This window comes from Columba livia, chromosome 6, assembly GCF_036013475.1.
Source record: "Columba livia isolate bColLiv1 breed racing homer chromosome 6, bColLiv1.pat.W.v2, whole genome shotgun sequence".
Classification (NCBI taxonomy): Eukaryota; Metazoa; Chordata; class Aves; order Columbiformes; family Columbidae; genus Columba; species Columba livia.
In genome coordinates this window covers 386,782-412,566 of record NC_088607.1, presented here as the reverse complement: position 1 = coordinate 412,566, position 25,785 = coordinate 386,782, and the positions used below count along the sequence as shown (strand labels likewise).

At 45.3% G+C, this 25,785-nt stretch overlaps 2 protein-coding genes across 9 annotated transcripts in view; both read left to right on the top strand.

Annotated features, from left to right (window-relative positions):
* Nucleotides 1-3,660: 3,660 nt before the first annotated feature.
* LOC102091166 (vertebrate ancient opsin) lies at nt 3,661-9,758 on the top strand. Its single transcript, XM_005515047.3, has 5 exons — nt 3,661-4,670; nt 6,133-6,343; nt 6,912-7,029; nt 7,834-8,073; nt 9,157-9,758. Exons 1-5 carry the CDS (start codon nt 4,310-4,312, stop codon nt 9,385-9,387), a joined length of 1,161 nt encoding a protein of 386 aa, XP_005515104.2. The 5' UTR covers nt 3,661-4,309; the 3' UTR covers nt 9,388-9,758.
* Nucleotides 9,759-10,265: 507 nt separating this feature from the next.
* The window catches only part of CFAP46 (cilia and flagella associated protein 46), a 71,212-nt gene continuing 55,692 nt past the window's right edge, over nt 10,266-25,785 (top strand). For 5 of the 8 annotated variants that reach the window (XR_010473330.1, XM_065066613.1, XM_065066610.1 and 2 more), the window contains exons 1-11: nt 10,266-11,943; nt 12,395-12,519; nt 13,483-13,614; nt 15,428-15,492; nt 15,957-16,121; nt 16,629-16,752; nt 18,003-18,097; nt 18,924-19,031; nt 20,039-20,138; nt 22,818-22,916; nt 24,168-24,358. Coding sequence is in view for 6 of the 8 variants with exons in the window: in XM_065066613.1 (XP_064922685.1) it covers nt 11,895-11,943; nt 12,395-12,519; nt 13,483-13,614; nt 15,428-15,492; nt 15,957-16,121; nt 16,629-16,752; nt 18,003-18,097; nt 18,924-19,031; nt 20,039-20,138; nt 22,818-22,916; nt 24,168-24,358 (1,253 nt within the window). In the remaining 2 variants the exon portion in view is untranslated. Of the gene's footprint in view, nt 11,944-12,394; nt 12,520-13,482; nt 13,615-15,427; nt 15,493-15,956; nt 16,122-16,628; nt 16,753-18,002; nt 18,098-18,923; nt 19,032-20,038; nt 20,139-22,817; nt 22,917-24,167; nt 24,359-25,785 lie in introns of those variants that run through there. The other 3 variants (XM_065066611.1, XM_065066609.1, XM_065066612.1) reach the window with 3 other exon arrangements.

The following is a 25,785-nucleotide window of genomic DNA, read 5'->3' as shown; positions in this document are numbered from 1 at the left end:
CCCACTTCACTCGTGATTCTCTGCCTCGGCTCTTGGATGTTCGGGCTGTTTGTTAGATAAAGTGTTTTCCCACAGAAGCTTCTGAATGGCTTATATGAAGGTGCTTTACAACATCCTTATAACGTGGTACTGCACAGGAGTAACAGCTCCTCTACTCCACTCCTGATGTGACACTCAGAATGGTTTTGGTTTAGTCAGGCCGCAGGTGAAGAGTATTTGTCGAAGTTACCGGAAGTTTCATTGAATAGAAAACCCGTTTCCTACATTCAAGTTTCAACAGGTTCTAGAAGAGTGTGGGGCCGGTACTGAGAGTAGATGTTAATGAGATTAATCACTGCAGTCCTCTAAGAGGGTTCTCAAGTAGAGTCTATTAGGTTTTGCAGGTGCTTTCTGTGAACTTTCCCAGGCATAAAAAGGTTAAATGTAACCCATAATAAAACGGATTTATAACTCTTAGAATTAATGTGGAACAGTAACTAATTTTTTACTCTTAGATTTAAAAAAGAGAGCTTTTACAGGCAGGGTTGTCAAGCACGGGTTGCCCTGAGAGGCTGTGCGGTGTTATCCATGGAGGCATTGGCAGTGTGCCTGGGCAGGATCCTGGACAGCCCGTGGGGGCTGCCCGGCAGCCTCAGCCCGGCGTGGTTGTGATTCACTGGGGCAGCTAAAGCATGTTTGCATACGTGGTCTGAGAGCTGTTGCTCCTAGATTTGTCATGTAATCTGTAATAGTCTCTATGCATAAATCATAATTTCTGCTTAATTTCTAATTGGAATGAAGTGCTCACACGCTCTCTTCAGCTTTTCCTGCCCTGCTGCTGTGACCGCCACCCCAGGCAGTGCAGCCAGAGTCCCTGGAGGGCCTGCCAGGAGGTTTCTCCGGGTGGCCGGACCTGGTGCTGCTCTCCGGTGCTGCCGCCTCCCAGGTCGCACAGGCGCGTCCCGGCACGCTTCCCTGCAGGAAGGCTTGTGCCAGAGCCCTGGTTTCAGACTGGTTTGGCACAGTCTGCAGCACTATCTGGCGAAGGAGAAGCACCAGCTGCAGCCCAGGTCCTGGCCCAGAGGCTCACTGCTCTGAGGGGCTGAAGTATTCGTGTCTGGTGGAAGCAGTCTTGGGGGCTGTCGGTTCAGCACCGTTTGCTCACAGAAATGGGAAGTGCCTGAATCCCTGCTTGGATTTTTTTTTTTCTTCAAAATACAAGTTAACTTATGGGGTGACCAGGTCTGTCACTGAGATGGGCACTCAGTTTGGTTGTGCCAAAGGTGGGATCCTTCACTTCAGGTTTCCACAAAACATCTGTATAGCAGAAAATGCTGTTTGCTCTAATGAAGTGTGACTAAACCAAATAATTATTGGGGATGAAGCAAATCTTTCACAATCCCTTACAGGAGCGGAGGCCACTGCTGTCAGTAGATGGCAGCATCTTGGGAGTGACTAGGATATGCTCAAAAGCTGAGAGAACCAATTCAAGTGCGCCACTTGAAATATCGTACTGACTTCCGAGCTTGTTTCTCTGCTTGTGTCTTGTGGGAATGGTAAATTTGGGGCTAGATCGCTAACTGCCACATACAATTTCGGGCATCAGATTTGATCTCAGCACAGTTCTTGTCATCCTGATTTTGTTGAACAGCTGAGATTACTGTAGGCATATGACACAAGTGCTGTTAATTACGTGTCCTCTTCACCTCACTGACTGTATGTTCCCTGCTCCAGCCAGCAGCGGTTTTACCGTAGCCTGAGGCTGTTTTGTTGTCTTCCAGCTTACCTCTCGATATGAAGTGCTGATAGGAACACTTGCTAAGAAGGCAAGTCCCGCTTCAGTTCTGGCCAAGAAGAGGAAGACTGCAGTGGCTCAGCTGTCCAATAGGCACTCCTACGTTTGCATGTGCTCCAGGTTTATCAAAAAACATTCAGTATATGGAAGTCCAGGAAGAGGAATTTGGCACTAATGGAAAACAAGACGTTAACAAAAGCAGCTGAAGATCTTGTGAGGTAAGGCTGCAGAACAGCTGTCTCTGAATGGAGGCTGCGGACCTGAGATGCTCCTGCTCTCCCTGTGCTCATAAGGCAATGCTTTATCTTTCTGAATTTATCTGATATTGATTTCAGAAACAAGTCTCACAACAAAATTGCCAAAATAAAATCCTTGTCTGTATTATTTGCACCAAAAAAAGGCCTGCACCGCAAGAGGGGTAGCAGATGCGGAGCAAAGTACCAAATGCAAACCCATGATGCTAGAAGAAGTGCAACTGCTGTAAGTTGCAATAAGAAAGTATGTCACAGAGAATCACATTCAGTGATAAAGTTGACCTGTTGAAGAGGAAGAGCAAGGCAAACAGGCAGCCAAGACAGCATAGGAATGTTTTTGAAGGATTCTGAACAAAGAGTAAGCACAAGGTAAAGCATAGAGAATGCATTTACACTGTAAACAAAGTCGTAACTCATACAAACAACTTGAACAATGTGACAGTATAAAACAACAAAATAACTAGAAACAATCGTTATCCATTCTTTAAGGAGATTTCAGTGTACAGTTAGAAGATTTGTACCTTGGAGAAGTCCAGGTACTGCTTTCTCTGCTGTATGCTAAATTCAGCATTCTGGTTTCATTCTGACGTCCTCAAGAATTTAAAATCATATATCATGTCAAACATAATATTCAAACTTGGTTTTAAGCTTGCAGTGCGGCTGTTCGCTGCAGGATGCAGGCGGTGGAACCGTGCTGGATCATGCCTGCAGGGACTGGCTGGAGGCACTTTGGTGCTTCTGTGTAGTGATCATTTTTCACTTGGGACACTTAGAATTTTTTAATATTCTTGTTGAATGAATGTTATTTTGTGAGTATTTTTACTAGATTTGAACTACTTAAGCACTGTTTCTTTTCAGTTGGCCATATCCTAGCCATTGAGTAGGAGTTATTTTTCTTAGTTCGAAATCTTGTGAAATTTTCTGATGCCTAACCCTGCCCGTGTCCAGAAACCCTCTGATTCCATTCCCACACACGGAAAGATCTGAACCCATGTTAACAAAGCGTTTCATTTACAAACAAAAGCAGATATAAACTCAAGGGAAGGGATGTCCAGGCAGTGTTACTCATTCTCGCTCTCACTCCAGTTCCGGTTTGTTTATTTGTGTGTTGTACATGGTGTGTGTCCAAAGCGTGAACTTCCCGAGATGAACTGGATTGCTTTTGTATATTTTACTCTGGTTAATATGCTGGGGCTTGGTTACCAGTTACGATCCCCAGTGATTACCTCACAACACAGCTGAATGATTTCCACATTCTTGAGGTATCCAGCTTAATATGTGGAATAATGACTGACAGCCCTTCAGAGTGAGAGTACTGGAATATGTCGCAGAATTGGCTCATTGGGGTGCAGAGGTGACCGAGCTACTTGTCGTGGGAAACAAACACAACTAACCCCGGCTGCTAATGATTATTAAAGAGTTTAGATACCTCCAGTCATTTTTATCAGTTATGTGACTAGCTGTTAATTTTCCCACTGTCTGTTGTCATGCTGTACTGATTTTATTTCTTTTCATGTATTTACAAGTTCTATCTTTAAAATATTTTTGTGCATCTTTGAGTTTTTAGTGCTAAAGCTGCAGTTACACTGATGATGTCTTCATCAGGGATAATGTTTTTGCTATCTCTGATAGAAACTCAAGTTCCACTGAAAAAGTAGAAAAATGGCTTAATTTGGAGCATAAGCTGTGAGGCGTGAGCTGCCCGAGGTGCGGGCAGGTCCGTGTTTATGGCGTGGTCTCCCCGCCCGGCCGAAGCTGCGGCGGTAGCCAGTGCCAGGTGGGGCAGGGCTGCCCCTTTGCAAGTGAAGGAGCCAGGCGGGAGCTCCCCTGGCTGTGCTCCCAGCAGCACAGGGTGTGAGGGAGATTTTAACAAGAGGAAAGCTTCATTTGTAGTGCTAAGGTCAGGGAGGGATCTGTGCAAATGCTTCATTTTACCTCACAGAGCAGGAGTGATCTGAGGGGTATTTCAGCACTGCTGTTGGTTGCTGCAGCTTCTGTGGTTGGGTTTTATTATACACGAAGACACGGCTGCAGGAGACTACTGACAGAGGGACGGAAGTTGTTCTAAGAGAATACCTCGCTCATCCCTGTCCCGCATTCGCTGCACAGCACGAAACTTGCCTCTGACCGAAACTTTGGACTGTTGCTGGGAAGCAGGAGCACGGAGAGTTCGCTCACGCTTCTGTTGGAGGCAGGAGAATTCTCCCTTTAATCCTGAATATTACTTATAAATTGGAAACAGTATTATACAATTTTGTTTTTGCTAGTGAGAGGAGAAGAAATGGATGTGTTCAGGGCACCTGAAAATGAGTCGCTGTTGTCCAGTCCCTCTGGTCCAGGCAGATGGGATCCCTTCCGCCGTCCCTTGGACTCCATCCCGCCCTGGCACTTCCGGCTCCTGGCAGCGCTCATGTTGGTGGTGACCTCCCTGTCGCTTGCTGAGAACCTGGCTGTCATCCTGGTAACGCTCAAGTTCAAGCAATTGAGACAGCCTGTCAATTATGTTATAGTCAACTTGTCTGTGGCTGATTTCCTGGTTTCACTGACTGGTGGCACCATCAGCTTTTTAACCAATCTAAAAGGTTATTTTTATATGGGATATTGGGCTTGTGTACTGGAAGGATTTGCTGTCACATTTTTTGGTAAGCTGGATTGTTTGTGGTTGTGTATTCTTTTCTCTTCTTTCTACTGTTCTAGTAGCTATCCTGTGGCCTCCCCCGTCACTGACTTTGCATGCCTTGGAACTCACTGGTTCTTCCCCCAGTTACATATATTGTGTAGTGGACCTGGTGTGAGTGAATAACATGTATTGCTATCTCTGTCATATGTCAGTGGCTTGATGTGTGTGTACTGATCATCGAATATGCTTAATGAGAAAAAGCTGGTTAAGAAGTGTTGTGGGGGTTTCGGTTAAATGATGTCAAAAAGCCCCCCTCACTATGTGTAACTGTCTTCAAGGTTTGTGTTCAGATGTGTGCATATATGGATAGGTAAGAGAATGAGAGAGAGTGGCTGCTGTTAGACTGTGAAAACTATCAGGGCACAGAAACATGTTAGCTACCCTGCAGTGGTTCTGAGGAACGGTGACACACCTGTGACACCTACATCTTTTTGTGATTCTTTTTCTTGGCTTTGTTTTACTAACTACAGAAAGAGTATTGAAATTGCTCTAAAAGGGAAAATCCTCACCACACAGTTCCCTGTCTAAATACAAATTTGCAGAATAAGTGGGAAGTTAGTTTAAAATGGGACACCATGTACTTGAGGGTGACATTTGTTCCTGCCTCCCTGTTCCTGAAGCTGCACAGTAAAGCCAGCCTGGTAACTGTCCGTGCTCTAAACACACACTGTGCTGATCCTCAGCCTCAGCAGGAGTCTCACAGTTGCTCTCAGCCTGTTTAAGCTGCAGAGAGGGAATACTGGTGAGGGACAATGGTACTAGATCAGTTTGTGACATGTAAGCCATGTCCCATGGACAAAGATCTGGCTGTTTCAAGATTTTGGTTGCCAGCCAGGTGATATGTGCCTAATAAACTGATAATTTTGTGTTGTGGGCAGCTGTCTGTAGGTTGAAGTTTTATGACACTCTGAAATACGACATTTCTTGCAAAGATACTGTTTTGAAGAAGTAGTTTGTTAATTTGGAAGCTACACAGAATTTGCGGGTGTTTTTAGAGCAAAATGAAAAAAGAGGTCATTGTCAGTTAAATGGCCTGATCAGCTTCTTGGCTTTGTAGTTGTTGTGGTATAGAGTGACAAACTAGACCAACATGAAAATCTTGTGCTCTTAACAAATATTAGAACAGTGCATATAAATAGCACATCCTTTCACAAGTTGGGTGGATGGAGAAGGTGCCTGATATGGTGGGCAAACACTGGAACAGGTTGCCTAGAGTGGCTGTGGAGTTTCTGTGTGTGGAAGTACTCAAAATCCAACAGACCTTGGTCCCGGACAACCTGCTGTGTGGCCCGTGCTTGAGTGTGAGGGGTTGTCGAACTCGAAAACCTTAGAGATGCCTTTCAACGTAAACGCTTCTGTAATGTGGGTGGTGTCTGCTTCTCAGTGCATCTCCTCAGCTGCTGATGCTGTGTTTCTTCCTACAGGCATCGTTGCTCTCTGGTCTCTTGCTCTGTTGGCCTTCGAGCGGTATATCGTGATCTGCCGCCCACTGGGCAATGTGCGCTTGAGGGGGAGGCACGCAGCCCTGGGCATTGCCTTCGTGTGGGTCTTTTCATTCCTTTGGACCATTCCACCAACGGTGGGTTGGAGCAGTTACACAACCAGTAAGATCGGAACTACTTGTGAGCCTAACTGGTAAGGCCACTCTTGCAGAGCATGGTAAAGAAATGAAACTTGCAGCTCAGGATGTCTCAGAGGTGGGAATTTTAAGGAAAGGTTTGAAGGTTATGTCGATCTCTGCAAAAATGAATGTAAAGAAAGTTGTAACAAAACTGAGAAGAAATTGCCAAGAACAGATAAAAAAATCTAAAAAGAGTAGGTTCCATCTCTAATGAAAATAGTCACCTTGTACCTTGCGCGTTTTGTCAGGGTCCACAGAGGCAGATTTCTCAGCGGACCGCCCCGAGCAGCCTGGTCTGACCCACAGCTGACGGCACCTGAGCCCGAGGGGGCACGCGCTGTGCCCAGCCGACGGTCCCGCAGCTCTGGTGCCCGTGGTGCTGTGCCCGTGGTGCTGTGCCCGTGGTCCCGGGATCCCAGCCCAGGCTGGGGACGTGGCTCAGGGCTCCATCTGCTGATGTGACTGGAGATGGACTTTGGACGAAAATAGTAGTGACAGCTTTGAAGAGCAAAATCAATACTTCAGGAAAATAATGAACACATAATAGTAATACATACACACTGTATTCTGTGTTTTATACAGGTACTCAGGAGCTTATACTGACCATACGTACATTATTGCATTCTTCACCACCTGTTTCATAGTGCCTTTATCGGTGATTTTGGTATCCTATGGAAAACTGATGCAGAAGCTAAGGAAGGTAAGATGAAGCACTTATAAGTAAACTGAAAAAGTGTATGTTTGCAAACATTTGCAATTTTTGTGTGATTTTCTATAGAGATCAAACATAAGCAGATTAAATTTCCAGGCAGCAAATGCACTTGGTTACCAGTTCTTGTTATATAATGATCCTTACAAACAGGAATTTATGCTCTGGTCAGAAATGGTTTTTCAAAGTGTGCAGTTTGCATCACTTACCAGAGCATCTCATTAGCCAGGTGTCGCAAAAAGAATGTCTGCCTCATGAGGGGGGTGACCCAGAATTGGTTCATTTACAATTATACTTCCGTTCAGTGATGTTTAAGGCTCAGATCAGATAAGTCAGAATTTAGCTTAAAATTACTGCATTTGTAAACGTTAGGAGTGCTGGCTGATACTCTGTAACACCTACATGCAGAAAAACATGTAGCATTTGTAAATAATGCAATGCTGTTGAGTAAATAAAATGCTTGATTGTCCAGGAACATTTAAAAGACTTGAGAAAAGCTTTTGAGTTTTGCTTAATGATTGTTATCTGTCTGCGATTTGGTTTCCACACAGATTGCCCTAGTAATTGCTTTTTGCTCTCAGTTTGACAATAAAAATACAGAGATACTTAAGTAAATAAAAACCCGATAATGACAATATACAGTACTTCCACACCCTGTGGTTCAGTATCAGGATCCTTTTGTGCTGTCGCACTCCAGAGGAACAGGTCTTTCCTTGCAGATCATTAGCCTGCTCACTGGGTTCAGTGGTTGGAGGCCTTGTTTGTTTTCTGGAATCTTCTGTCTTTTCTTTAAAGGTGTCAGATACACAGGGCAGGCTGGGAACTACAAGGAAACCTGAAAGACAAGTGGCTAGGATGGTCGTTGTTATGATCGTTGCCTTTCTCATCTGCTGGACGCCGTACGCCGCCTTTTCTGTCTTGGTCACTGCGTACCCCTCCATTGAGCTGGATCCTCGCCTGGCAGCCGTTCCGGCTTTCTTCTCCAAAACAGCTACCGTTTATAATCCAATTATTTATGTCTTTATGAACAAACAGGTACTGTATGCTCTCAGTGTCGTTAATGTTCATTTTGTTGTTTTGTTTTGTAAAGAATTATTTCTGCTTACCTACATGTTAGTTAAAGAGCATTGCAATATCCAACATTTAGAACTTAAAGAAGTCACTGTGTTTGCCTCTTGGAAGATGGCGTAAGCCTCTGTGCATTATTGAAATACGAACATTAATAATTATTAGGTTTAGATATAATAGAGGAAAATCAGCCCTTAGTTAACATCAGTTTTCCATATGAAAATTCTATTTTCAAGACTTGTCCCAGTACATCTTTACAGTTCTTCAGGAAGGCAGTGGTAGTGAGTTGGTTTTTGAGGTGGGGTGGAATGCTCCAACCGCTGGAATTGGTGTCACGCTGGGTTTGTGGCTGTGTGCACAGGGAGGGCAGAAGCACCGCACGCGCCTGTGGGACGGCGAGCGCTCTGCTGGAGTGGGGGCGGAGGATCGGACGTAGAGACGGGTTGACAAGAGAGGGTGTGATAATAAACTTGAATAGATTTGTGCAATGAATGTAGATACTAAGGGTGGTGGCATCAAGCAGAGTATAAGCAAATAGGTGAAAAGAACAAAAATAGTGAAGTGACTGTTGAATGAGAAGTGATGAATGCATGTATTTATGTAGTCCCGCAGGGGAGCTACTGCCCGTATGTCACACGGGCAGTACCCTGACCTCCCAGAGCTTGGCAGATATGTGCTGCTCCCCCCTGTTAGTGGATGTGAACGCCACGGAAGCAAACCAGCTTTGAATAGCCGGGTATTGCCACAAGAAAGCCACTGACAAGCCTGGGGAAATGCCCGGTTCTGTCCGTTAGTTGTGGTTAGTAATAAGCAGAGGAAAATTATTTTTAGAGCAAGGTTTTCAAGTAGTCTGGGTCTTTTTAGCATGTCATTATTTCTCAGAGTTCTTAGGGTGCCACAAGCAAATACATTTTATGGGGCTATTTCTTTACATTCCAAACTCACTCATGAGAATTTCCAAAGTTTTAGCTAAGACACAGACTGCTTTATAGGGAATTTCTAAATTCCTTATGTGTTTTGATTGATCTCCTTTTTCTTTCGACTTTCTAGTTCAGGAAGTGTCTGATTCAGATGTTCAGCTGTAGTGCCGTAGAAACTGCGGAGTCCAACATGAACCCGACTTCAGAGAGAGCAATGCTAACCCAGGACAAGAGAGGCAGTGAGATGTCCACCATGGCAGTGCGTAGCACCCTTTCTAAGAGGAAAACTGGAGATCAACACAGAAATTGCCCATCTTTTGCTCAGTTGTCAGCTTCGGAAAATAAAACCTGTCCCTTGTAGGGTGGGAGGTACAATCACTTGAAGCGCCCGCTTGGTCCCAGCACCCGCGAGCTCCTCCAGCACAGCACGCAGACAGCGGCGATGAGCAGGGGATAACCAGGGGGTAGGAGTGATGTTACAGTCCTGTGCTGCCAGCCACGTGCACATACGTATTTGAAAGTTAAGTGGCGTGTTGTAGCTTTAAAGATGTTGTTTCACAGCAAATATTGGTATGCTGTTTCTCTGGTAGAATTACATATTCTCCTGTAGTTACGTAGTGTTTAATTTGTTGGGTTTTGTTTTTCTGAAGCGGCATATGTAAAGGAGTTAATTCCAGATAACTGTAGATACTGTACTTAGAAAGATACTATAAATTACCAAGTGTTAATGTATTCGTATTGTGGCATAATGATTTCATAAGAGCAGTTGTGTGTAACACTCAACATGAGAGCCTATTCTGCTACCGTTTACATGATATAAATTGAGTGAGTCACTAAGTAATCTTGTTTTCACGTTACAGTGCATCATTTGGTCTGCAGAGCTGCCTAGAAAGAAACACAGTATTTCACTAATTCTATACTTTTAATTATGAATACAAGCATTTCCATATAGTGGTTCAGATGGAAGAAGTTTGTTAATTTTGACATTATGAAAGTTTCTCTTGAAGAAATGCCGGAGCTTGGTTAAAACTATACGCACTAATTCTTGACAGAGTTCAGCTTGTAAGGTTATATTTTTAAATATAAGTATTTTTGGAGGTACTTTCTGTGAGGTTCTTTTTCATGCAATATTTCGTTAAAATCTGAAACTTACCAGCACAATATAATAGACATGTAGCAGTCAGTAATTTTCAATTAAATTTGGGAATAACACAGCCAGACTCTTAGAATGGGTGTTTTATGAGGATGAATAGTAGATGGCATAATTTGAGACCTTTATAGTGCTCTGGTGCCATTTTGGCTGTGAATCTGCATTTGAGGAGTTCTTCCCGAGTCAATATTTGTAGAGCTTCCACATCTCGATGTTAACGTTCGGAAACACTGGTCCCACCTGTGCTTGGGGTTCTGCCAGAGGACATCAAGAGCAGGCTGGACTGTAGCGGGCTCACGCTAAGAGGAACAAACCTTGGGTATGAGCACTGTAAGCATGTCATGGTAGGTCACAGTGAGCCACTGCTGTAGCTGCCTAGTGAAATTACACAAGGCCAGTATCTTGCTTTCTGCTTCACAAGTCAGCACACGTTTGCTGTGAGGTTTTCTTTCCAAGCGTGACGGTTAATTAATTTCAGTGGACTGTGTGGATGGGAGTTGGTGGAGCAGGTAGAGGAAGGAAGGAGTCCAGTGCCCAGTTCTTTACAGGTCCTTGTATACGTTTGTACTGCCTGCAGCATAAGAGTTTGCACTTAAACCATTTTTTTTCTTTGTCACCCTTAGGGCCTGTCCTGATACTCGTATTTCATTTAGCTGATGACTGCAAACATCTCTGGAACCTCACCAGCGATGCTGCACTTCAGAATGTGTTCAGTCCATCAGGACTGGACACCCTACCACTACAGAATTTCAATTCAGCTCCAAGTGCAAAGGGCTTAGAATGCAAAGTCAAGTTTAGATACGTAACCCTTTCTGTTGTCTTCATGACTGTGGTGTTTACTGCACGATCTGCCATGACTGAGCAGCTGGAGGAGATCATGGAGGCCTGAGTGCTTCGTTTGGTGTCTTGGTGTCAGCGTGCCCAGGGAGCTTGCAGGATGTTTTGAGTCTTTCCTGGGGTGTTGTCCTCCGAAGGTTTGGGTACGGGGGTTTTGGTTTTTGTTTAAATCATAGTTGTGCCTGGTGCCATCCAGTGAAAGGGCTTCTTTCTGCATGGGCAGAAACACTCCCCATGCCCTCTGGCATTTTGTTCTGCTTGAGGCCAAGGCTTCAGTCAGCGCGGGTGTGTGCTTTACCAGACAAGGACAAACTGACTGGCGACAGCTGTTCTTGGCCGTGCCGTTGTCTTCGCGCAGCTGCCGGTGCCTCTGCTGGCCGCTGGCTCAGTGCCTCTATGCCGTGTTTGCTACGGAGCCCGGATCGCGGTGGGCGGGGCGCTCCCCCCGCCCGCTGCTGCGCCCGCGTGCGCTCCTCGGGCGCTGTCACCTGCGCTCGCGCGGGGAAAGGGGTTTCCCGGGCTCCGGCAGCAGCGCGCGGGGCCGCCCGCGCCGCTCCCTCGCGCCGCGTGACGCGGTTGCCATGGCTCCCCCGGCGGGGCCTGCGGCTGCGGCGGCGCTTTCGGGCCCGTGACCGGCGAGGGGGCAGCGCGCGGGTCCCCGGGCCGCTCGTGGCGCGTGTCGTGGCCGCGCTGCGGGGGTGCGCGCGGGGCCGCGCGGGCGGTAGCGGGGAGCGCGCGGGGCAGCGGGCCCGCTCGCCCGTCCCCGCGGACACGGCCCGCCGCCCGCAGCCGGCGCCGCGCGGGGCAGCGGCGGCAGGTCCCGCCGCAGGCCGGTTCGGCGGAGCTGCCGCGCGTCCCGCTGGGGCCGCGGAGAGGCGGCCATGGACCGCGCGGTCCGGGAGCGGCTCCGCGCCGCCCGCTGCCGCCGAGGTGAGAGCTGCCGTGGGGCCTGCCCTCCGAAAAACGGGCGGGTGCAAGTCACGCTTAGGCACGGGAGCTGCTCGATCTTAACCAGCTCTGTTTCTGAAGAGCAGCTTTTAATTGCTGCTCAACTCTGAGAAACAACCGCTATAGTGCTGTTAATTTAATCTGGTTCTCTTGCGGTCAAGTTTGCTTCATATAAGCGCGTTAGGGATCCAATCTCAAATTTCCGCGTGCGCAGGAGGTGCCGTCGCGCGCGGGCGCCGCGGGCCGGGCCTTCCGGCGGCTGTCGCGCGCTGACACCAGCCGTGTCAACGGCGACACAGCCGCGCTTGGCCTCAGCGCTGCGGCTGCCTGCGCGCAGCACCAGGGAGAAACAGGGCGAAGTAGCGCAACCGCGTCCGTCAGTGCAGCTTGGAGCGTGAATTCCCTCTACCTTCTTTATTCCTTTTTATTTCAGATGTTCAGGCTTTGGAGGATGCTTATGAGTTGATCAAATCAGCCACTCAAGGACAATCTGTGCTGGACCCATCAGATAATTTCAGCACTGACTTGTATGTTTTGTGTGCTGAACAAGCATTTGAGGTTTGTAATTTAGGCAGTTTATTCAATAAAAACATTTATATGATGTATTGTATTTATAGGTTAAAGTTACTACTGAAAAGTACTCCCAGAAGTACCTGTGAAAATATTACACTGTTCTGGTTTTGGAGAGCAATTGTCTAAACGTGCATTTTCAGTTAAAACCCGGCCTCTAAATTATCACTTCTTTATAATCAGTTATCAAACTGGCCTGTGAAGTTTGTAATTGGACCGAAACATTCAAGGTATACCACAGTAATATAAAATAGTTTGCCATGGCTGTTTGTTCTTGTTCTGGAAAGCTAACACTACCAGTTTGGTTATGACCAAAGAAAATGAGTGTGCGAACAGTCCCTACTGGGCAAAAGAAGAAAAGGTGACATTTTAATTGTGAGAGATTGTTGCAAGTTGAGCTGAACTGGCTTCTATAAAACGTGTTAGAGGTTCTTAATTTCGAATTATTGTTTAATTTGCAGTCCATGGGTACAGGTGATTGGATTTCAAGCAGATGGACTTTCTGATAAAACATTCTTTTCCCCTCAAGTTCCATCTGTTGTCTGAAACGTGAGACGCAGCACTGACATCCCTGTGGAGTCCGGCAGGCTGGTACCTGTCCTTCCAAAAAACATCTCTGAGAATGTTGCCTTTGTGGTAAAAACTCTGTTAACTGACATTAAAAACTGAAACTTTTTTGTACACTCCAAGGGGTTATATGAGTGACTAAGGAACCTTTAAAAATAAAGGACCCATTTTTCTACACGTTTGTAATGACAAAAGGCTCGCTTTAAATTTTATTAAATCTTAATGGGTTTGTACCAGATCTGATAGGCAGCTTTATGGAATATTGTTTGCATACTGCTGTGCAGTTAGATGTTACACTTGGAGTAGCCATGTCTTTCTGAAAACTAGCAACTCTAATTCAGTTGTTGCATCTTTTAAATATTGAAATGCTCTTCTTGGTCTTAGCTGGGGCGTGTGGAAGTGAGCGGTGACTGTCTGCAGATGTATTTTAAAGGAAGGTTTCCCGTGAACCAGTTTCTTGGCAGAGCGTATTTGTGCCAAGGCCAGTTGCACACTCCGCTCTCTACGGATAATTTGGTGAGAAATTGTAAAGAGTATTTCTTCCTGGGTTTTAACGTTCTGCTTTCAGCCATTTAAAATACGCAAGGGTAATCAGGATTGTGGGAAAGGTCCAAGGGAAATATCTTAATGGGCAGTTTGGGAGGAAACAACACTTACCAGCTGAATTAGACTGAAGTTGCAAATACTTTGGGGAGGAAACAAAAGGATGCTTGAAAAATTTTTCAGGCGGTTGGTTGTTTTAACGTCAGCCTTTTCAGTTTTTACATCAACGTGGCACTTTCAGATGGAGTTTAAGCGGACCTGGTCGAGCAGCTCCTGGTGTAGCGGGGGGGCGCGGGGGGTGCGCAGGGCAGTCCTGCCCCGCTGTCCCCGGGCGCCACCGCTGCCCGTTGCAAAGGGGAGGTGGCGCTTTCTGTTCAGTGGTGCCGTGTCTGTCCCTCATCCGTTTTTGCCTCCTGCTGAACTGGAAATGGAGTGGGATCGTTTTCTGTTGTCAGCATTTCACTCGTACTGTGATCAGTCACCTTCACAATTAGTCAGTGAGACCTGACCCTCTAAAATGCCCTTAACAGATGTTTATGTTATTTGTGTTCACAGATTTCCCTGACAGATGTTGCTGTAGTTTCTTTGAATAATGTATTTGAATTAACTTTCAAACTAAAATCTTTTCCCTAGTATGTTATTTCTACTTTCTCTGCCCTCTCTGAGCATATGTGCGGAACAACTGGTCAGTGGTCCCGCTAAATTCTGTACACATATAGAAAGTATTTTCTAATGCTCAGTAGCCTTTTATGTTTCTAAATTGAACTGACTCTCCTGTGATATTTTCTAAATCTCAGCCAGTTTTTCCTGTTTTCTTCTTGACTTTTGCTAATGCCTTGCAAGTTAAGAACCATCCCAGTACGTGTTCAGTTCTAAGTTGGTTCCCTTGTGTTGTGTGTTGTAATGCGCTTTTCAGACGCGGTTTGTATCAGTTGTAAAGTGTTTTCACAGATGTGTTTGTGGATCCTGTATGAAAACAGGAGGGGCACAACATCTCATGCAGTGTGACTGGTAGCCATCGTTCGCTTGGGGGAGATAAATGTGTCCTCACTCTGGTTTCCATCTGGGGAGTCCTGGTTAGCTGATTAAGATGCTTGTGTTCCTAAGGCCCAAGCGCAGCTTTTCTGCTTTAGTACCTGCCGTCTCTCGGACTCTTCATGCTGGTTTTGTCTGTGTCTGGGCGGTTCCCCTCATTGTTCTCCTGTGCCAGTCCCAGAGTCCCCCAGGTCGGTCCCCTCTCTCCGGAGTTTTTGGCTGTCCTGTCTCGCTGCGAGGAGCCCTGTGCTGTCCTCCTCTTCCTGCCCCGCTGGCTCCGCATCCGCTTTGCCGCTTCCACTGCATCCTAGGCTTTCAAAAACCCCTTTTGATGGTCCGGCCCATCTTCTTCTCACCGTCCCTTGGGGTGTTTGTACGCGCTGATGGGATCCCCTCCTCAGCTGACAGACGTCTGAAGAAAATAACACTTCCAGTTTTCTAATGGTACAAACCATTTATTTCCCTGGCTTTGCCCTTGGATGTCTCTGAGTTTTCTTTGCTGAAAGCTTAAAAAATACACAGCTTTGCCAGTTTGGACATTTTCAGGCCTGATAATTGAAGTTTGGCAGAAATGAAAGAAACCAAAAATATAGGTTTAAAATTTGAAATCAGGAAAACACAGCATGTTTTATTTGAGGTTGTTCTGAAAATAAAAATCCTGAGATGTGAACATATTGAAATAGGAAAATAATGTACCAATTTATAAAAGCCATATTCAAATTGCATTAACAATGCTTTTGTTCCGTTTTAGGAAGGGTTTGAGAAGTTCGTGCTGTGTTTTATGAAGGCAATAGATTTTGCCGCCCAGGATCAAAGGTAGGCCCTGCCTCCTGAAGCCCCGGAGAACGTTGCCGAGTCAGGTTGTAGTTTCTCACGCTTTCACCAGGTGGTCTGGAGTTGCGTTCTTTGGGGGTTTTTGCTTCGGCGCGTTTTCCTTCCGTTTGCCGCGGCGCTCGCGCAGCCGCTGCGGGTGCTTCGCGGCCTCAGCCGGCGGGACGGGGCCTGTTTGGGGCTGGTGCGTGTCTCGGAGCGCTTCCGCTGCTAGGCGGAGAGCACCACGTCAGCCCATTTTAAGTGTTTGCTGGGCAGTGCAGTTGCAAGAGTTACTGTATTCTTCTTGAGCTGCGCTTGTGTTCTCAGTTCTTAGGGTTGGTGCTTATCTGGACACATAGAAAAAGCTCCAGTTCCTGATTCTTAGAAGTGTTTTAAAATACTCTGTCTGTACTTTTATGTTTATCTAAGTCCGTGAAATAACTAAATTATTGATTTTTGCTTTTCAGATACTATTTTTTGATATATAATGCCTCGGTTCTTTATTGGCAACTTGTGAGGCCGTATCTTCAGCCTGGATTCCGCTATTGTCTTATTCCCAGCCTTTCTCAGATTGTTAACGCGTTAAACCGAACGGAAGAGCAAGACAGCGAGTGGAGAGCAGAGCTCATGGTGTAAGTGTGTTTTCCACACGGCCGTTCGGTAGTCTCTTGTACACGTGGCTGCCACCTGAGGTTGTCTTCAATAATGCGTGTTTCATCGGTAACACTGGAGATACGTTTGTTGTGGAAAGCTTAATTTATAGCTTTTTAAAGATACAGAAATGCACGCTTAACATAAAGGGTCCTTCATTTTAATGTGTACTTTGGGGTTGAAATGTTAGTGGCACAGGCCGTGGGTGCGATCTGAGGTATCACAGTTTCGGGTGCAGCACTCGAGTCCTTGTTTATGTGCAGCGCTTGCAAGGGGGGAGAGAGACGGACTCCTGGTTTCTTCGGGTAAAGAAACATACCCTTTACACAGATAAACAGAGAGCCTTCTGTCGTCCGATCCCTGAAATGAAAGAAACAGCCAGTCTGGGAGCGGTACCTTGGATATATAGAGTCTCTTGAAAAATATCAATAAGAATTATTTCAGAAAGCATTATTAAATGTTTAATACAAATTTTGTTTGATCTGCAGAAATTTACTTGAGTGCTTCCTCGATGCTTCAAAACTGAAAGAAGCAAGAGAGTTTTCATCTACGGCAGCTATCTTTATTAAGGAGAATGTTCCAGATAAATACCCTCAGCTATTTTCTCTAATGGTAATGCTGTAAAATATTTTAAACTCTCAGTAAGACAGGAGCTTTCTCTACATTTCATAAGGTGATAGTTATAATTGTTAAATATGTTGTCTCCATTTTAATTCTGAGCTCCCAAACACGACAGTAAATATGCAGATTGTTACCGATTTGTGTATTTTTGATACTAAAAGCTAAAGAGCTCCCTACAGCCACACGTTATTTTAATACAACCTGGTATAAAATTGCTATTAACACAGCAGATATAGTGGGTGCAGCTTAACCTACCTTACGCTACTGAGGGTGTATTTAGCATCTGTTGACTTTTCTTATGCTGATGAATACTTAAACAACCCAACTTGAACCCTATAAATAGTTACGGAAATCAGAGCATATGGCAATAGTTCACATTTCTTGCATGGCCTTGATTTGGAAACAAGAGGGTGAAGACAAATGTGGCAAAAGCAGAAACAGGCAATTAAACTTGGAAGTTGCCTGCAGTCGTATTTGCTTTCTTTCTGCGACATTGTCTGTTGTCCTTCTCTGTCTGCTCCCAATCACTGCGTTTCGAAAACATACGTTTATAACATGAAGTTCTCTAACATTTGGATTAAGAGAACCAATATACAGCCTTCCAGAGTGCAGTATTAACGAAGTGATAACATTTAGGCAAGGTCAAAAAGCCTGTTGTGTTTTTCAGAGGCACTGTTGAGCAAAGCTGTTTGACAGCGGCCTCAAGCAGAAGAAGGAGGTAGCTCTGGAACGGACCCTGGGCCGCGGTGCGGCCCCAGCGGCGAGTGCCCCGGTAACGGCGCGCAGCCCGCAGCCCCCGCTGCCCGCGCAGCCGCAGGGGTCAGCGCGGAACCCTGCAGTTAAACTGCAGCTTATTGCCCCTTCTTCTTAACATTTCTTGCTCTTCGTAATTTAGAGTTACAGATACATTTGGATAGGGCGCATTACTCTTAGCCGGATGAGATAATTTCAGAATGAGTGTTATCAAAGGATATTATTAAAAATGCATTAATCAGAATTCTAACTCAGCTGTTAGTTCCACATTTAGGTTTCTGCTAATACTTCTGCTCCTCGCTATGTGAAGATCAGTATTAGTATAGCTCTACCAGGTGACCTTGGCGGTATCATCAATGATCATAGGGGTCTCACTGCCCTTAAAGTCCATGAGAAAGCCTTCAGTCAACATACCTGCTTCGTTTTGAGCCCCGTGGAATGTCTGTCTTATGTTTGCTTATTTAGTCAATAATTAAATTATTTTGTAGGTATATCACAAACTAATGGATATTTCCCAGCTAGAGAAGGAAATACAAAATTCCATCCATCTTGCAGTTGTTTATAAAATGCAGATGTTAAAATTGTGAGTATTAAAATGTATCCTTCCACTTGTACTTTGCCGGATATTACAGGGGTGGAGTCAGGGTCTGGTGTCCCATATGCGGGTAGGAAAATCTACTGCAAATATTAGTTTCTAAAAAGGAAAACGATGATGCCGGTTTGGGCAGTGACTGTGGGGCCCGTCTGCAGAGCAGCCTCGGCTAAAACGTGGGAGAGCTCCTCGGGGACGTGGCAATGGCGGGCTGTGCGGGCGTTCACCGCTGGGAGAATTGAAGAGGTTGAAAGGCGTCCTGTTCCCAGCGGATTGCGGTTCCGTGCACCGGTCGTGCAGGAGAGTGCAGTGGGGAGATCACACCTGAAATACAGTGCATGGGTCACAAGGATGAGAAGCATAATGCTTGTAAAACTTCTTAAAGGCATAAAACAGTTTTGAAATTGGACTTCATAACAAAATCTCATTTATTTTTTTAATGTCTCAACACCTCCCCATTTTAAAAGTATTAATCATTTTCTTAGTAACAGTGGATTATATTATGTTGACGTTATAGGAAAGGAGTTTTGCATACTATTTTTCTTTGCTTCTGGAATAAAATTTACTGTCTGAAATATTAGTTGTTGTGCTGGAATGTTCCTCGTGCCTCACATCTGTCTGTCTCCGGTAACTCACTGGCATACTGAATGAGGTTCTGTTGACTTGTTTTGTGATGTTTGTCTTTGATATTTCAAAGTATCCCGCTGATGCCGTTGGACTATGAGCCATCCGTTCTAGAGCTAGGAGAGTTATTTCAAACTTTCAATGCAATAATACTTGTTGTGAACAGTTGTGATCGGTTCTCACTGTGTTGCAGGCAGTGGGACACAGGTGAGTTCCCAAGCGATGCCGCCGCAGACCTGAATGCTGTGTACGTGCTTTTGAAGCAGTACGATGCGCCTCCAGCGGCTGTTCTCAGCGTGAAGTGAGTGTTACTCGTCGTGTCCCGGGACAGGTGGTGCTGAAGCTGGGGCTGTTTCCGCAGATTCTGATGAATTCCTGTGACGCTGAAGAGAGAGAGCTCAGTTATAGTGGTTTGTGTTGCATTGATGCCTGCGTCATCTTAAAAAAAGACAAAGGTCCTATCAGGCTTTAATAAAGACCCCAAGATTGAATATCCTCTTACATATATTTGTTTGTATAACATGATTAAATCTTTCCATAAACCTTTCTTGTTGATAACAGGAGATTTTAAAAGCCCTTAGAATTGACAAGTGCTTTTCAGACTTCAGTTCATTTTTAGCTCTTCTTGGGGCCCTTCCCAGTTCTTCAGCATCACTTGGAAATGCAGGCTATACCGAACTGTCCGTTGCAGTAGTTATGTCACAGCCGTGACATATGGCAGTGACACGACATTTTCACTCGTGAAGGTCGCTCGTCGTTGGCGTTCGGGTGTCTCAGTACTTCTGTCCCAGGCCGCGCGCTGTGCTCGTTGGGTTGTTCCTGGAGATTCAGACGTGGAACAGTCTCCTGCCGTGTGTGTGTTGTGGGTTCTTAGTCCCTAAGTGACTGACCAGCGGATCTGAGTGGTTTGTGTGCCACTTGGCTGCGTTGTATTTACATGATTACCTGCAGTATTTGTTTGCTATTTCATCATCTTTGTGCTGCATACATTTCATTCTGTATTTTTAATTTTCTTCAGGAGCAGTTTGTGCAAGAATACAGTAGAAGTATGCTAATTATACTAAGTATTCTAGTTATTTTCCATAAATACAGAAGTTTATCATCTGCTTTTCATGTAGCCAACTTTACTATTTTGCTTTCTTCCTTGTTAACCGAGCATTGCTATTATAGTATAATCACATCCTCTAATATTCAGATGACTTCGTATTTTCAGATACATTGCACAGATTTACTTTCACGTAGTGTTTTTCTAATTCCATAGAAGAGCAATATCAGATTCCCTGACGTGATGTTTTCCTGTTTTTGAAGGATTCCTTTGATTCTGGAGTTAGCTCGTTTTTCTCTGAAAGTCAGCTGCATTGAGCTTGCCCGTGACTGTGTACTTGATTTGAAGAGAGCTGGCATTACCGTAAGTATTAATGTTAATTACAGTTGATTTCCCTTTTTTTTACAAACACCCCGCCCCCTTGTGATTATACTTTAAAACTAAAACCGATAGTTCTGGGATTTCTGTCCATCTCTGTATTGTTTCAATATTCATTAATGTAAATAACTGCTTAGAAAAGTGATCTGTGGAAAGCTAAAGAGAAGGTGTAAGGTCAGCGGGTGGGGTGCAGGTAGAAGAGGGTAATTAACAAGACTAGTTTTGGCCAGTACATGTTAACTGTAAATTTTTGCCCATGTGTTTTAAATGATGCCTGTGGAGCAGTTTCATGGGAAGTTAAACGCTGCCTGTTGAGTTTTGAAGATTTAAGCGGTTTACCCATGGAGATTGTGACGGGTCACTAAGATGTGAGCTCTAAAAGCAGCTAACGTTACGTGCATGAACGTGGTCTTTATGAATGCAATACCACCCTTGCAGAACTGCATATGCTTTCAAATTTTGATGAGGAAAAGCCAGAGCGTTTGTCTGGAGCGTTACTGGGGGACTGGTGGAAGGAGGAGCTCCAGACCAAGTTGTTACCTTAAGCGGTGCAGTTCCCATTGGAGCGAGACGTAGAGACGTTGTGCCGCAAACCGCTCGCCCTGATCCTTTCCCTCGTGTGGATCTTTCCCGATAGCGTTTGTTCCTGTACGTTGCCCGGAGTCCTTTAGTAGGAATGATTCATTTCCCAGCAAACTATTGTTTGATTTGTTATTTGCTAACGTAATTTTTACACTTCTTTAGTGTTTTTAGTGTAATGTAGGTGTAGCGGTGTTCTTAGATTAAAATTCTGTGTAGTCTCCCTAATAACCGATCTCTCACTGTGTATGCCCTTTTGGTTCCCGCATCCAGCTTGCTCTGAGGTTTGTTCTTTCTGTTCCTTCCCTGTTGTGACGGCCCCGGCCAGCAACTGAGCACCACGCAGCCCCTCACTCAGCACCCCTCTCCGCAGGGCGGGCAGAAGCCAGAAGGGTGGCAGTGAGAGAAGTACTGGACTGAGATAGAAACAGCTTAATGATTTAAAATAGTAATAGTAATAGGAAAATAAGAGGAAAAAAAAAGATAACAGACAGAATCAAAGCCAAACAAAGACAAGTGAATCAAGTGAAAACGGTTGCTCACGGCAAACCGGCCGAGGCCCAGCTGGGTCCCAAGCACAGCCCCCTCGCAGCCTTCCCCCCGTCTTCTTTCTGAACAAGATGTCGTGGTCGCTGGGGTCACCCGTCCTGGCCGCGTCCCCGGCTCCCTGTGCGCCCCCAGCCCGCCCTTGGTGCTGGGCAGGGGCTGTCGGCCACAACGTCCCTGTGTTCCAGAACAAATCCAGAACAGCCCGCACGAGCTGCCGTGAAGGAGGCTGACTGTGCCTCAGCCAAACGAGTCCACCCACCGAGAAGCAGCTGTTTGTCACTGTGTTCAGAAAATCAGCATGTTTTAGATACCAAAATGTATGAAAAAGTGCCTGGTTGTGTTGTGATGATACCCATGAGTAATTTTTTAGTTATTGGAAATATGTGTGTATTGGAAATATTAGTGGCAGATACTGCCAAATTCCAAAACATGTTTCCAGATTTCTATTATAGTGATCCTACTTTGGGTTACTTGTAAAGTAAATTTCACTTAACCTCACTGAAATAGTTTTATTCCAGGTGGCTGCTTCGGGTCTGTTCTTTCTGAACATTTCCCGCAAGTGTAGAGTCATACCCGGTTCCGCAGCATTGCCCCGGCAGATGCGTTTCGGTTCCCCAGGTCAGGGGCTCGCGGGGAGTCAGTGTGTGCACAGGCAGGATCCCCCCGTACCATCCAGGCCCTGCTGCTGCTCCCGCACTCCTGCACAGCGCGGGGTGTCCCGGTGGCCGTCCCTGGGTCCCCGGCCTCGTTCCGCAGTGACCACAGCAAAGGGCACAAATCCATCCGGGGTTCCAGTGCCTCGGCTTTGCCGAGTGCGGACAGATTTCTCAGCCATAACACCAATTCCATCTCCCTGTGTGTTTGTTGTTACCTGATGGTGGCAGTTGTACGTTCATCTGGGGTTTTCAGTGTCTCATCTGTTTTCCACTCGTGGGGACGTTAAATTAACAGGTCGTGCGCAGTGATTTGGCAGTAGTTCATAACAAGTGATGGATGGCGATGCTGTCTGCCTTTCCCTGCTGCCCCACGTGAAACCAAATACAAAGTACCTTAGACGATCCATACGTATGATTTGTATGATTTAATACCCAGATCTTTCCTGAGCTGTTAAAACCTAGCCTCTTTTTTTCTCTCAGAAGTTTCATTACCCATCAAGATGAATCCTTTCTCTCTTGACTAGCTCTTATTTATTCCAAGCATGTACCTTTTTAATAACATTAGTGAGCAGGAATCTACGAGAACTGAAGTCAAAGCAGTGTGGGAGAAATCAAGTGTACCCTGGCGTCCTTAGTGCGGAGTCTGCCAGTGAATGACTCTGAAAGTCCCGGTGAAGTTTTTTTGCAGCTTTGGTTTAGTAAGAAGTTACATCCGTTCAACAACAAATTCTCCTCTTCATTGTTTCAGTTAATTAGCTTGTATAATGGGATTTTTAGCGAGAAAGTACCGTGCTGTATTAGTGTAATTGCATGGGTTTAATCTGCCTTGTGTTCCTTTTTAATTATCAAAGTTAGCATTTTGTATATTAATTCTTCATAGGAGCAAGGGAAACTTATTGAAATAGAATGCCTGGAGTGTGAATATGAAGCAAAAAAAATTGGCACTAAAATTATGACTTACACCAAAGGAGTTGTTGAGGTATGTTCTTTAACATTAACTTTGAGAGAAAAGTACAAGTTTTAATTTGTTAAATGAGGAAAATTGCATGAGGCTCGTGTGTCTTTATTATGTTACACCGATGAGAAATCACGTTAGCTTTACATTCGTTGTGGTTGGGCTGCCAAGAAGAAAACGTGCGAATAGCGAACCGTCGCGTGTCCCCTCTGCAGGCGTTCTCTCCTGGGCTCGTGCTCGGCGTGCGCGGGAGGCGCTTCCGTGGAACGCCTGTGTCAGCTCAGCTGTTGTTGTGTGTTACGGGCAAGCGTACAAATTTCTGTGTCAGAGAAATGCAGGTTGTTCCTGATAAATTGTCACACTGGGGAGGATCTTCTCTCATTTCTCTAGTCAGCTGACTCAGTTATAGTTGAGACCATCAAAAGCAGAAGCCTAAGTGGTCAATGTTATCAATGGGATTAGACAGATGCCATGAACAATTGGGAACAGCTGCTGGGACAATTAAAGTTCCTAAAATAGAAAGTATGAACATGCTTCAGGGAACCTGATAGTGCATAAACCTACTCCTGTCTCTGACTGTTCTTATTTTGGGATTCAGAAATTTCATTCACCTTTTGAAAAAAATAAATCATTAATTCTTCATAATATGACACACTACTAGTACTGTTTAAGTAAGAAATAGGATTTTTAGATACTTAGGTATTTCTAAATACACCTACCCCAGTGTACACAGAGAGCTTTTTGGGTTGATTTTTAAATTTTAGTTAGTTATGTAGTTCGTTATTTTAATCAAGTAACCTCTAAAAAGAACCGGGTAATCAGTGAGTATCTGTATTGCAGGTAAGGATTTGCTTTGAGATCGGATAGGAACCCAATTTAATTGACAGCATGGCAAATGCCGTTAATATTTCATTTTTTCCTGTCCTACACTGCATTTGTAATTTCGTATTAAAGAGAAGATCCAGCCCTTCTGAATTCACAGATACTGCCGTTATCGGTTTCTGTTGGTCACAAGGAAGGGGAGCAGCTGACAGACTGCTGCCTGGAATCCGTAGTAGCGGCACCTGAGAGAAATACCACTTAGTTATCAATGCCTGTTAAAATGGAAAAGGTTTTAATAAAGTAATCCTTTTAAAATGGAGCTTCCGAAGCTGGCTGGCTGAGGGGCTGCTTTCCATTGCATAGAGGCTGAAGGTTGGAATTGGGGGATCGTGTAAGAAGTTGTATTCATGCGTTCGTTAGCGATGTGTGCTAATTAGTGTTTCATTTGTGTAGACGCAGCTGGCGTTGGTACGGAGGCTGGAGGCGACGCTACGGCACGCGGTGGCCGTGGGCGGCCCGGACGCGCTCCAGGCGGCCTGCTGCAGCCAGTGGAACGTGTGCCTGCCCCTGCTGCAGCGCGGGCTGCGGCGCCGCCTGCGGGACCCGCTGCTCTCGGTCGCCGCCGTCCTGGAGGAGACGGACAGGTCGCTTCCCGCGCTCCGCACTTGCGCGCTTGCCGCTCGGGGGCGTCAGGCGCCTCTGAAAGCTCACGCTCTGTGCTGTTGAACGCTTTGGAAAATTTTCTGCCAGCTTGTAACAACTGAACATCTGCATATTGCTTACATTTCCTCATTAATCATTTAAATATATGTTTCTTTCAGGCAAAATCTTATGCCGTTTAATGGCCTGTAGCAAATATTGAAATTTGTTAGGAAATGAAAATAGTTAATCATGTGAGAAAATCCCAAAGCGGCAGTATGAGTAAATGTGTTGGGATGTGGTTTAGATTATTGTATTAACGTAACTTCTATTTGTTAAAAACATACAATTTAAAAATTATTTTTAAAAACCATCATGGCTTCTGTATTACATGCCAAATGAGACACTTCCTGCAAGGTACTGGTTTTGTGTCTTCAGTGATACTTCTTTTTAATTGAAAAACCTATTGTATTAAGAAAACGTATAATTATTTTAGACTTATTCTTCTCTTTGCTGTTGCATACTGCTTAGCCTTGAGCTCCTTAATAGCTTCACCTCCCTCACTAGTGTGGGTGGAACAAGTGAGCCTGAGTTAGTGGTACTGGTTGTGTTTGGACCTGTGCGTAGGCTGCTGAGAACAAACACCAGGGCTTCTATGGCAGAGCTGGTTACAGAGCTGGTTACATCATGTGCCGTCTGGGCGGGAGGCTGGGTGGTTTCTGGTGGAAGTGTTACGGAGGAAGGTGAGAATGTATTTTCAGTGGTTTTAAGATGTAATTTGTTAGTTGTATGAAGAGGAAACAGAAGCCTGAAGATGCAGATATACACATGGGTAAAACTGCTGTGTTGTATTTCTGCACTGTTATTGAAGCATTTCCTATACTTTCCATATAAAGAGCGCAGTATTGGCGTATGCAGCTTGGATTTTTATACTGAATGTCAGTAACGACAGTTTTTCTGGAGAAGGTTGCAGGTTAGGTTTCTGGGGTTAGGGTTTTGGCTTTTGTTCTCCGTGTATTCCGAACGAAGCGGTAGACTCGCCCTCAGCTCTAAGGTGCTTCGTTACTGGAGTTTGAATGAAGTCACTTGTCCTTATTAATTTACCTGTCTTCATTTTTGTTTTGATTGTAGCATTAATTGTAAGTGCTGTGGTCAGCAGTAAAGGGCGATCCTTGCTTAGGTTGGCTCTAATGTGGGCCTGTGGCGTTTGATAGCCGTGAAAACCTGCCCTCTGTTCGATTTTTCATAACGTGGCTTTTATTCATCTGATTTCTTGTTTTTCTTCCTGGAAATAACCTCCAGCAGCATGTAGAGCTCCAGGCTGCCATGAGCGGCCCTGGGAGGTGCTGGTGGGGAGCGGGGGTCCCCGGGGCTGGGACACTGTGCACTGAACACGTGGGTGCACGGGGGTCAGGGATACCGGGGCACAGGG